The 12,643-nt window shown below is 42.2% G+C and overlaps 1 protein-coding gene across 4 annotated transcripts in view; it reads right to left on the reverse strand.

The window, feature by feature from the left end:
- Positions 1 to 12,643, reverse strand: part of LOC311027554 (death-associated protein kinase 2) — a 64,491-nt gene that overhangs the window by 10,885 nt on the left and 40,963 nt on the right. For all 4 annotated transcript variants that reach the window (XM_084031608.1, XM_084031611.1, XM_084031610.1 and 1 more), the window contains 4 exons: positions 8,837 to 8,965; positions 6,457 to 6,678; positions 6,204 to 6,342; positions 5,990 to 6,119 (listed from right to left, as the gene is read on the reverse strand). In XM_084031608.1, the coding sequence (XP_083887734.1) occupies positions 5,990 to 6,119; positions 6,204 to 6,342; positions 6,457 to 6,678; positions 8,837 to 8,965 (620 nt within the window). The remainder of the gene's footprint in view (positions 1 to 5,989; positions 6,120 to 6,203; positions 6,343 to 6,456; positions 6,679 to 8,836; positions 8,966 to 12,643) is intronic.

Genomic DNA, 12,643 nt, shown 5'->3' on the forward strand with positions numbered 1-12,643 from the left:
AACAGAAGAGAGTTTTCACATGAAAACCTAATAAAAATTAGCACTTCCGATGTAGTAAAACAAAATAAGAGAATTAAATGTGGACTCTTAAACATTAGATCTCTCTCATCTAAAGCAGTATTAGTCAACGACTTAATATCAGATAATCATATTGATTTATTCTGCCTGACTGAAACCTGGCTGCGTGATGAAGACTATGTTTACTTAAACGAAGCTAGTCCTCCCAGCCATATTAATACTCATATATCTCGAGGCAGCAGACGTGGAGGAGGAGTTGCAGCCATTTTTGATTCAAGCCTGTCAATCAATCCTAAGCCAAAACTAAACTATAACTCATTTGAGAGTCTGATTCTCAGCCTTTCGCACTCAAACTGGAAAACAATGCAGCCAATTCTGTTTGTTATTGTGTATCGTGCTCCTGGTCCATACTCTGAATTCCTATCTGAATTCTCTGAGTTGCTATCAAGTTTAGTCCTTAAATCAGATAAAGTAATTATTGTGGGGGATTTTAATGTCCATGTGGACGTTGTAAATGACAGCCTTAGTGTAGCATTTACTTCCTTAATAGATTCTATTGGCTTCAGTCAGAGTGTACATAAACCGACTCACTGTCATAGCCACACTCTCGACCTCGTCTTATCTTATGGTGTTGAAATCAAAAACTTAATAATCTTCCCTCAAAATTATTCTTTATCTGACCATTACTTGATAACCTTTGAATTATTGTTGCTGGACTTCACTCCTCTAGGAAAAAGCTACTACTCTCGGTGTCTATCGGATAGAGCAGTAGCTAAGTTTAAGGAAGTAATTCCGCCAGTCTTGAGTTCACTTCCATGTCTTAATGAAACGGAGGACTTTTATGTTAATCTTAGTCCCTCCCAGATCGATTCTCTTATAGATGAATCTGGAAGCCTACTGCGAACGACTCTCGACTCTGTTGCTCCGCTAAAACAGAAAACTATAAAGCATAGGAAGTTAGCTCCCTGGTATAACTCCCAAACTCGTAAATTAAAACAAAAACTGCGTAAACTTGAAACCATCTGGCGCTCCACCAAACTGGAAGAATCCCGCCTAGTTTGGCAGGACTGTCTTAAAACGTATAAGAAGGCTCTCCGTAATGCCAGAGCAGCCTACTACTCATCTTTAATAGAGGAAAATAAAAACAACCCTAGATTTCTTTTCAGTACTGTAGCAATGCATTCCTAGAGATCTTAGCAGTAACAACTTTATGAACTTTTTTAATGATAAAATTCTAGATATCCGCGACAAATTTACTTGCATCTTGCCTTCAATTGGAACCGCGTTACCCTCAAACTCAGGAGTTTTAGAACTAGCATTAAGACCTGATATATTTAGACTGCTTTTCTCCAATCGACCTAAACCAACTAACGTCAATGATCTCTTCTTCTAAACCTTCAACCTGTCTCCTAGACCCGATACCAACCAGGCTACTGAAAGAGGTCTTACCCTTAGTTAGCGCGTCGCTATTAGATATGATCAATGTGTCTTTATTAACAGGCTGTGCCACAGTCATTTAAAGTAGCTGTAATTAAACCTCTTCTTAAGAAGCCTACTCTAGATCCAGGGGTTTTATCAAACTACAGACCAATATCAAATCTTCCTTTTCTCTCTAAGATCCTTGAGAAAGTAGTCGCCAATCAACTGTGTGACTTTCTCAACAATAACAGTCTACTTGAGGACTTCCAGTCAGGATTTAGAGTACATCATAGCACAGAGACAGCTCTGGTAAAAATTACAAATGACCTTCTTATTGCTTCTGACAAAGGACTGGTTTCTGTACTTGTTCTGCTAGATCTTAGTGCTGCATTTGACACCATTAACCATGAGATTCTAATATGTAGACTGGAAAAATTAATTGGCATCAAAGGAAACGCATTAAGCTGGTTTAAGTCCTATTTATCCAATCGATCTCAGTTTGTGCATGTCAATGAAAAATCCTCCAGGCACACTGAAGTTAACCAATCAGCTAGTTAAACTCCAGGCATGTGTGGATGACATAAAATCCTGGATGACCTGCAATTTCCTGATGTTAAACTCCGATAAAACGGAAGTTATTGTACTTGGGCCTAAACTCCTCCGAAGCTCGCTGTCTAAAGATATAGCGACTATTGATGGGATTGCCATCGCCTCAAATACTACTGTAAGAAACCTTGGAGTTATCTTTGATCAGGACCTGTCCTTTGACTCGCATATTAAACAAACCAAGAGGACAGCCTACTTTCACCTGCGTAACATTACTAAAATTAGGCCAATGCTGTCTCAAAAAGATGCAGAAAAATCTCTTAAATCTCTCCAGCTGGTCCAGAATGCTGCAGCTCGTGTTCTGACTAAAACCAGAAGAAGGGATCACATTTCTCCTGTATTAGCTTCTCTGCACTGGCTGCCAGTAAAATCCAGAATAGAATTTAAAATCCTTCTCCTCACTTACAAGGCTCTTAATGGACTGGCACCATCATATCTTAAAGAGCTCATTAAACCCTACTGTCCTCCTAGAGCACTACGCTCTCAGAATAAAGGGTTATTTGTAGTTCCTAAAGTCTCCAAAATTAGAACAGGGGCCAGAGCTTTCAGCCATCAAGCTCCTCTTCTGTGGAACCGTCTTCTGGTTCTGGTTCGTGAGGCAGACACTGTTCCCACATTTAAGAGTAGGCTTAAAACCTTTCTCTTTGACACCGCTTATAGCTAGTGATATGGAAATTTTGTACTTCTTGATTAGAGATATCTGAACTGAAGACTTACACATGAGAAGGTTTGGTGAATGTAAATGTGTCCTGTGACCTGTGACCTGTGGCCATTTGTGTGTGTTTTGCAACCCATGTGTGTTTTGCGACATGGGTGTGGTTTATGACCCAGGTGGGGTTTGCGACCCATGCAAGGTTTAGATAAACATCGGAGTTTACGACTTCCATCCCTGTGAACTGAGTGAAAACACACCCACAAGAAGATGGATAAATATCATGTTCGTCTCACAACACTTTGAGTCTACACTTAGTAACAGACCAGCATGTTGCTCTGTGAATTCTCCTCTTGATCAAGATTAAATCCCTGCTATAGGCCTAGACTGCTGGGGGATTATAGTGGCACACTGAGCCTCTCTCTCTCTCTCTCTCTCGCTCTCTCTGTGTATGTTCCCCCGGAGTCCCTGTGCTCTCTTGCCTAGCAGGTCTCCCTGGACCGTGGTGGAACCTGATCCGGACTGCACCGATGTTGTGGTCTTGTTTGCCTCTTACCGCCTGTATTTTTAATTAAAGTAATTGACTAAAATCGGCATCTCTACTGTCACTAACTTGACTACTCCCGGGATCACTCCCGGGAGTCTGGCTATGCTTTCTGGTCCAGCAGAGTCCACTGAGGTCCTGACCGATGCAGACTGCTAACTGGCCTGATGCTGGAAACACCACATTGTAGTTCCACCTGCCCGCTGTGTGACTGCTCAACTACTCCTGCTTTCTGGTCTACGGCGACGTGGTTGGGATGGATCCATCTCGGTGTGGCTGTGCCTGCTGCCATGGACTACTACTGTTGATACTATTGCTTCTGTTAATACCACCACTACTGTTAATGCTACTACTACCATACTACCAACACCAAATGCAGTTGGAACCCAAGGGCCTGGGCTGCACGAGATTTCTGCCTAAAAGCCTATTAAGGCAGTTTTTTCTCGCCACTGTCGCTGTAGCGCTTGCCCCTGGGTGATGTTGGGACTTTGAAATTGTGTTGACTCTTGAAATTTTGAGCGTTTTCCAGTCCTGCTCAATGTGTTAAGTGTCCTGAGATGACTTCTGTTGTGATTTGACACTATAAATAAAATTGAATTGAATTGAATTGAATTGAGGTTGCTGCTGCTGTTTCCCGATTGGAAGGGAGTTTGAGAACGGAGACACAGAAAGCAGAAGGGGAGGAGTCAAGTCTGACTTCCTTCCTCCGTGTGTTGATCCCGAGCCTTCACTTCCTGTTATCTAGACTAGATGTGAATTGACGTGACACGAATGAGGCAAACACAAGAAATTGGTTTCATTCACTTATTTGTGCTTTTTGAAATATTTCACATTAAGTCTTGATGGAGCAGCTACAATGTTAGCATAGCCTACCTCCAATTGATCCAAACTTAATTCAGAAAACCAGCATTTTAAAAGTTGTTTGCTTATCAACTTGCAGGACCGAACAAACCATGACTTCTGACTTTTTACAAATCGTCATCATTATATAGTTATTTCTGCCTCTTTTTTATCCATTTATTGCAAGTAAATCACAACACAATTGCTTATTTAGGGCTTATCCAGCTGTGGTAAACCAGCCCACGTGGGTCTTGCTAGATCCAGTGAATCCAGCTTGGTGAAATCCACCGAGCACCTCTGGATAATATTATAAACCAAAACAGGACAGGTTTCTGGTTTTGGTTTCAAGCTTTTTAATGAAATAATGTCCCACAAGGCACCATATTAGGTCTTATTTCATTTACAATTCATACTAATAAATAAATATAATGTGTAATTTCTATGCAGACGACTCCATTATGTATAGTTCTGCCTCTTTCTTAGCTGCGACTGAGAAACTGTAATCTGCTTTGAATGTTCTTCAGAGGAATCTCTGTGAATTAAGACTTGAGACCAGAGACAGAGAACTGAACTTATAAATACTTGTCTATACATACAGTGCTATGAAAAGTATTTGCCCCGTTCCTTCCTTCATTTTTTTGCATATTTTTCACACTTAAATATTTCACATAACCAACTAATTTTAATATAAGACAAAGACAATGTGAGTGAACACAAAATAAAGTTTTTATATGATTATTCCATTTATTAAAGGTAATGAATTATTCCAAACCTATATCAGCCCTGTGAAAAAGTAATCGCCCCCCTAAACAGCTGGTTGCACCACCCAGCAGCCACAACTGCAACCAAACGTTTGTAATAACTAACTGAGTCTTTTACATCGCTGTGGAGGAATGTTGGCCTATTCCTCTTTGAAGAATAGTTTAATTCAGCCACATTACTGTCCCTTTAAGGTCACACCACAACATTTCAGTGGGATTTAAGTCACAACCTTGACTAGGCCACTCCAAAACCTTCATTTGGGGTATTTGATCCATTCAGAGGTGGACTTGCTTGTGTGCTTTCAATTATCCTGCTGCCTAGCTCTCCAGCATTCTGTATTCCATTCTGATCCTGCCTGTTCGAGTTGTGACCTGCCTGTTGGATTTTGGCCTTCCCCTTTTGCCGGCCCCTACTGGATCCGTTTGCTTCGCTGATTGACTGCCTGGCTTGAATGCCCCTTATCCATTAATACTTAACTGCATCTGACCTGCAAGCAGTTTTTGCCTGCCCTTGGTTTTGTGGAACGTGACAGATGTTGAACATATACGTAATTAACCCTGGTAAGAAGTTAATGCCATTGTGGTACTGAAAACCTTGAGTAAAGTACATAAGTTACCTTGCTAAGTATAAATCCTGCTTTGTGGTAGAGGAGCAAAATGAGTCACTGTTAATGAGCCAAGCAACGCAAGCCTATGTCGAAAACAATATGTACTAACCCACTTTGTTAGACAGGCTTGTTCCGAAGAGCGAAACAAGAAATAGGGGGCCCCATTTGCGTGGGGGCCTGGGGAGGCCGCCCCCCCCTTACCCCCACGGTAGCTCCGTTCCTGCTCCAAGCCTATTCCTGACTATTGCCAAAAACAATCTGAAGCAGTTTCCCTTCACATTACTGTAAAGGTAATGATATTATAGAACATTGAACATGCCCTCATTTTTAAACTCTCATGTCAACTTTTAAGTCATTTTACTGTACAGGTTTGGAGAAAATTATAACATATGGACAATTAATGAAATGAAAATGTTGCCGCAGTCGATGTTGGGAAGGACAAATACTATACAAAATAATATAGTCCTGTATTGAGTTGTACCAGCAGCTCTTAGTGTTTGTGATTGATTGAATATTACAATAAGTAAAGAAACATCCTCACCAATGTACTGTGGAGTTCCACTGGTGCTCCTGTACTCCTCCCCCTGGTGAAACCGGTGGGCCAGGCCAAAGTCAATGAGTTTGATGTTGGGATGTGGATTCACTCTGTCTGACAACATGATGTTTTCGGGCTGAATACAAAGACAAGAACATTGTGTATCTAACCATCAACAGGAAGCATAGCAGTGTCAGTGTCCTTGTGTGTGTCCTAGTACCTTGAGGTCGAAGTGCCCGATGTTCTTGCTGTGCATGAATCCCAGTCCCTCCAGGATCTGTTTCATGAACTCAATGGCCTCAGACTCCAGCAGGTTCTCCTTCTCAGCAATGAAGTCAAACAGCTCCCCTCCACTAACACTGAAACATAAAACAAACCGAGTATGTCTCCCGTACTTGTGACAAGTATACAGGAGAGTGACTACCGTACACAAGTCGACTCAGTAAAAATAGACTGGATGAGACTGAACTCACAGCTCCAGGATGAGCACCACCTCCGCTCGGCTCTCAAAGACATCTTTGAGGGTCACGATGTTTGGATGTTGGACAGTCTGCAGGATCTCCACCTCCTGCTCCACGCGGCTCCGGACCACACCCAGACGGCTGCACACATTCTTCCTGATCTTCAGGAACTTGGCTGCCCAACATGTCCGAGTGGACCGCTCACAGACCTGTCGAACCTGACCAAAGTTCCCACTGGAAGGGGACAAACACAAGTCACACGTGTGCTTTTCTTTAACTACCTAACTACATGGCAAGAATTGTCCGTCTGTCCGGCCCGAAAAGAATATCAAGGCAGGACACGAACCGCTCACCAGCTGCACAGTTCCACTCTGAGCTGTGACTGAAAGTACTAAAGAACTTAATTATTATTTTACCGCATTTCTCAGTAACGTGAAGTGGACAGAAAGGAAAAGCAGTCCGACAGTGAGAGTGACATTGTTTTTACAGTTAGTGGTGTCTTTTCCTGATTTAGCAGCTTTCCCTCATCAACTTCTCAAAGGACTTCATCTGAATGTTTTATCATGTTGTGTGTTTTTGCTTTGGAAGCCTCTCTCCCTCTCCTGTGCTGCAGTACCACTCTCCACCTCCAGGGGCACTGTTTGACAAAAGTCTTAATATGATATGTGGTTGTATGAAATTTACGATCAAATAAGTACAGGGCTCCAGACTAAGTTTTTACATTGGTCTCACTGGTGCACCAGCACATCATTTAGGTACACCCAAACATTTTCCCTGCACTTTTTGGCACCACAATAATACACCTTTTCTTGATAGTTCCCATATATATTGGTTATTTCTTAACACATTATGTAAATGACTATAAGATAAAGGTCAATGTTTTTTCTTTCTTTAAATCTCAACACAAACAAGGAATCATAATAATAACCTTAATCATTAAATAAACTTGAAATGCCCTTTGTAATATTATAGGCAGTATTATGATCATTTCTGACTCCTCACTGCTTCGGTTTGTGACTGCCGGGGTGGGGAGGAGGGCTGCTCGGCCCACCGAAGCAAACGACCGGGTCATAAAACTACGACCGAGCGGAGCGCCGCTTCACACAGGGCGTGTTCCAACCTGTGCACACGCTCACACACCACACCTAGTATTTTACCAGGGAATTACCAGGAAAACGCCACCAATTCTTTTTAACTGTGACAGTGTCACGCTTTGAGTGACGAGGTGGATTTGTTGTTATTTTGGATTTTTGTGGGCTCTGCGGTGGCTCTGAGTGGTAAAAAAAAACAACCTCTAAACATGTTTTGGACTGATGCGAAAAACGCAGAAAATCAAAACCGTTCCGAAAAGTCTTTTGACAGACGAAAGTTTTGGAGCCGGTGTGTAAGCGTGAATAAGGTTGTAATTATTTTTCTTCAAAAGGATGACAGAAACAGTTTGAAAATCCCTTGGATGTTTTTGCCATAATAACTTGGAAAACACCTATAGCCTAACACTGATAATATAGTCCTGACCCACGGCGCCAGACCACCCTCCGACTGTTCTCGGTAGTCATGTGACTAGTACAAAAGAAAAGGGTGATTCTTGTATGAGAGAAGATGCAGAGGTCTGGCTAGTTAGCTCGGTATCTACTTAGCTAGGCAGCCAATTATCTAATTAGCTAGGCAGCCAAGTATCTATTTAGCTAGGCAGCCAAGTATCTAGTTAGCTCTAGTTAGCTAGACAGCCATGTATCTAGTTAGCTAGGCAGCCAAGTATCTAGTTAGCTAGGTATCTAGTTAGCTAGGCAGCCATGTAACTAATTAGCTGGTTTGGCCTATTTTGTTAGCTCAACAGCTAAGTATCTAGTTAGCAAGGTATCTAGTTGAATCGGCAGCTAAGTATCGAGTAAGCTAGGTACACAGTAAGTAGTAAAGCTGCTTTGGGCCCTTTGTAAGTTATTTTAGGGTACACTGAATTAGAATAGTAACATCATTCAATATCTTTCATCTATCATCATATATGTGTTTGCAGGTTTCCTACCTTCACTATCGGGAAAGTCTATCCTTGGTTGTTTTACCTGAACCAGAGTGTATTTTTCATTGCTGTTGTGACGGTGAGGAGCTGTGACTTAGATGTGTCCTGCAACTGTGATAGCATCTCTGAAAACGTCCAAACGGGCAGTATTCAGATAAAATGAGCACACCTTGTGAATCTAAATGGTTAGCCATTTTAAGACTATGGGGTATGGAACATTGATTGCCTAATAAAACTGTTCAAATTATGGCTTTTCCCGTTTAAGTTTATTGACCATGCACACAGTTTAACCATTTGGTTAAGCACAGTCAAATGATATCTGAAAACCATCGATATTGTTTTATTTCTAACCCAATGTGGTTGATGCATACAAACCTGCCCAGAACTTCACCGATCTCATAGAACTCTTCAACATTGTCAGGCTTGAAGACGGCCATGTTGCTCTGCTGCTCCGTTGTTAGTCCAACTTCAAGTGGTTTATGGTCCTCCAAACTGTAGTTATACCTGAGTAACAGTAACATGTCAGAAATATTAAAACACAATATGTATGTTAGAGGGCTGCACCCTGGTGTAGTTAGCTCTGTCACCTCACAGTGAGAGGGTACTGGGTTCAAGTCCTGTTCGGGTTCCTTCTGTGTGGAATTTGCATGTTCTCTCCAGGTTCTCCGGCTTCCTCCCAAATTCCACAGACATGCAAGAAAGGAACCTGTCTGTTTCTACATGTCAGCCCTGTGATAGACTGGCGTCTGTCTGTCTACATTAGCGTTGGGCCGATTTCCGGTTTCACCGATTCGGTTCAAGGGACGGGGCTAAACCGCACCATTGGAGTTGGGCTGGGCGATTTTTTCGATTTAATTGATTAATTATCATTTTTACTTTCCTACGGTTTGTGAAAGGCCTGAACCGCAAAATTATAGGAGTTGCGGAGTTCTTCACTCCGCAATTTTGTTTTGTTTTAAGGGACTCCGTAGTAGCCGACTCTCACTTTCCAGAACGCGAGCAAAAGTCAGCCACATACCATCACATTCACCGCGCCCCAACAGACGTAGCGTAAAAATCAAACATCCTTTAACCAATTAACGAGAATATTTCCAAAAGTTTGCTATCTCCGTTTACTGCTACTTGCCGCCATCCTCTCTCTCCTCTCTAGCGTCTTCCCGCCCTTCCTCCTTAAGCCCCTTCCCTCCCGGGCTCTTCCTTACCAGCGGCCAATCGCAACAGGTGACACTGACGGATACATGCAGTCAATCAAATTACACAAACAAGAATAAATTATACAGTCTCTATTTTTCCAGTTTACCTTACTGTTACAAACATTTACAATAATTTATGATTAATTAGTCTTAATCTCTGAGTTATCAATTTTTACTCTTCATTAAACCTCGAACGAGGCCGCCGTTGTATGCAGCAACATGTATATGATGTACAGCAACTTGGCTTTGTGGTTGAAGATTCTAAATATGCAACGACCAAAAGTTCACCAGTTGTTTTGAAGCCACAGGCTAATTGGAATTCCGACGCTCATTGAATACGTCACGCGGCTTGCGGTGCCATATCCATCTCTCTTGTTCCGCAAAGCCAGGATGTTTTGTAAATATCTGAATCTTCTGTTTAAAAAAAACGAATGTATCACTTGGGAGGGTCTGCGGTGGCAAGTGCGATACCTAGTGGGAAAGGTCAGTATATCCAGTTCAGTCTGATCTTTGGCTTAGTATCAGACTGGTTTGAAAATGCTTAAACCGGCCCAAACCTACTCTACATGTCAGCCCTGTGATAGACTGGTTACCTGTCTGTCTCTACATGTCAGCCCTGTGATAGACTGGTTACCTTTCAAGGGTGTACCCTGCCTTCGCCCAATGACAGCTGGGATTGGCTCACACTTTACAACAGCACCCCCAGTGGTTTATCAATACATTACACCCAGAATCACAGAGAGGGAGCGAGGGAGGCTGCCGGTCTTAAACTGATGCGGTGAACGTTTGCTGAACAATATGAACAGCTTCATGAACACTTTTATAACTGTTACCATGATGACCATGGTCAACTGTAAAAGCAAACAGTATACCTTACTAGAAATAACAAAGTAAGTTTACTAGATTTTAACCAAAATGTTGAGTTTACTATCAGTGGCTAAGTGTTGTGAACACAAAGGTGGCACTAGCTCACAGAAATGGTATTATTCACCATTTAAGTTAACTTACTCAGAGAGTCTGAGTTGTCACATGGAATAATGAACAGGAGGTGGCGATAATACCCCTCATGGAGGTAAATTGCAGTTAGAGAAGGTGCAGAAGAAGAAATAGCTTCGTCTTCACGTTTGTACTGACTCACACCCATGCACAGCTTGCATTGTCGAAGAGGAGGAAACGACATTTTTGAGCACGAACAAGACAATTAAGGTAATTGTTATTTTTTCTAAAAAATGAAATCTCATTGTTGCTAATCATATCATAGTGCATTCAATCGGATGGTTTTCTTGATTTTAGTAAATATTTGATGTTGAAAGTAGCAAAATTGTGTAATAGCAACGTGTGTTTCAGGATAGTTATTAAATAATTATTTGTGAATAGTGTGTGTAATTTGACTGATAAGACTTGCTGATTTTTTAAATTAGGATTAAAGTCAAAGTTGAAGTAAGCTAACATTAGCCTATAACTGTAGCAACTCGTAAGTAATTTCAGAGCCGTATTTCTCCGCGAGAAGTTGCCTCACAGACATGTAACTTATTTCTGTGGAAAGCTCGAAATATGTGCTGTCATTTGATGGGCGCGCTGATTTTTCCGCAAACTAGCATGAAAGTTAAAGCTGAAGTAAGCTACCGTAAATCCTCTAATACTGGCCTGTATTCTATTACCAGCCAGTCTCTAACATTGGCCGGTCTCGCTGTCGGCGGAGCAGGGCTGTACAGTGCGAGCATTTTACTCGCATATGCGCCTAAAAATAGATTGTGCAAGTAGAAAAAATAAAAAGGGAGCACAAGTGCGAGTACGGATTTCAACCCTTTCATTCGCATTTTGCTCCTAAAATAAATCCATACAAAGTGGATCAAAGTAGAGTAAAATTTGCGCGCATCTGTATACAAATCAACAAGTCATAGCCTTCAACTTCTTTTTCACACGCCGCCAAAACACAGAACTCTCATGATGACACGTGATGACGTCTCAGACGCACAAGCTGCACTCAGCGCCACTCACTGACGTAGCTCACGCAGTGTTATCAGTCGGATACTCGAGCGTAGCAAGAAAGTTGACTGACGGTGAAAAATGAAGAAAATCGAGTCGTATTTTCAAAAAAAACAAAGTGGAACCAGAGGGACATTTGTGAAAGAAATGTGAGAGAAAATGTGGAATCTGGGATAACTGACAGTGTCGAGCCAGAGGAGATGGCAACAGTTAGCGTTAGCACTAACGTTAGTGCTACCGACAGTGCTAGCAAAGTTTACAAATTTAAATCGGATTGGATCAAACCCCTTGGCTAGAGTTTGAGAACAACCTCATGTTCTGTAAATATTGCAAAGGGCAGAAGCAGGCAGGTAATTCGGCGTTTGTGACTGGAAACCCCCATTTAAAAAAAGACAGCCTCACAAAACACAACCACTCCAAGCGGCACATCGCCTGCAGAGACAGTTGCATGATGCGACAAAACAAACCAGCCTCGACGGTGACCGCAGCCCTGGATAGGCAGGTGATGATTTCCGAGGTGGAGATGAGGAGGCAGCTCAAGATCAAAATGAACATCGCCTACTTCATCGCCAAGGAGGAAGAGCCATTTATCAAGTTTGGGCCACTTATCACACTGCACAAGAAGAACGGCATTGATATCAACCCAACCTACGACAACCATGTCAGGTAATATGTTAGCCTGTCTACGCTAGCGGAGCTAACATTTGCATGCTCGCCAGAATCGGTTTATGTGTAGATATGAACGTAGATATCTGCTTTACAGGAAGTTGAGACCGTTATATATAACATAAAATTAACTTCACTTTCAGGGGGACGCGGGGTCCCGTTAGGGAGGGCGGGGCGGGGATCTTTCCTCTTTTATCCGCATTTCACTCAACAGGTTGTTGCTAGGTTACCAAAGCGCGAGTGAGTTTGTTGATGCCACCAACCTTGCTTAGCTGGGCGGGGAGAGAGGTTAAAGCCCTTCCTATGCCTACATCCCCCAGAATGCCTTGCGGTT

Source organism: Eutrigla gurnardus (assembly GCF_963514095.1).
Source record: "Eutrigla gurnardus genome assembly, chromosome: 17".
In the NCBI taxonomy this organism is placed as follows: Eukaryota; Metazoa; Chordata; class Actinopteri; order Perciformes; family Triglidae; genus Eutrigla; species Eutrigla gurnardus.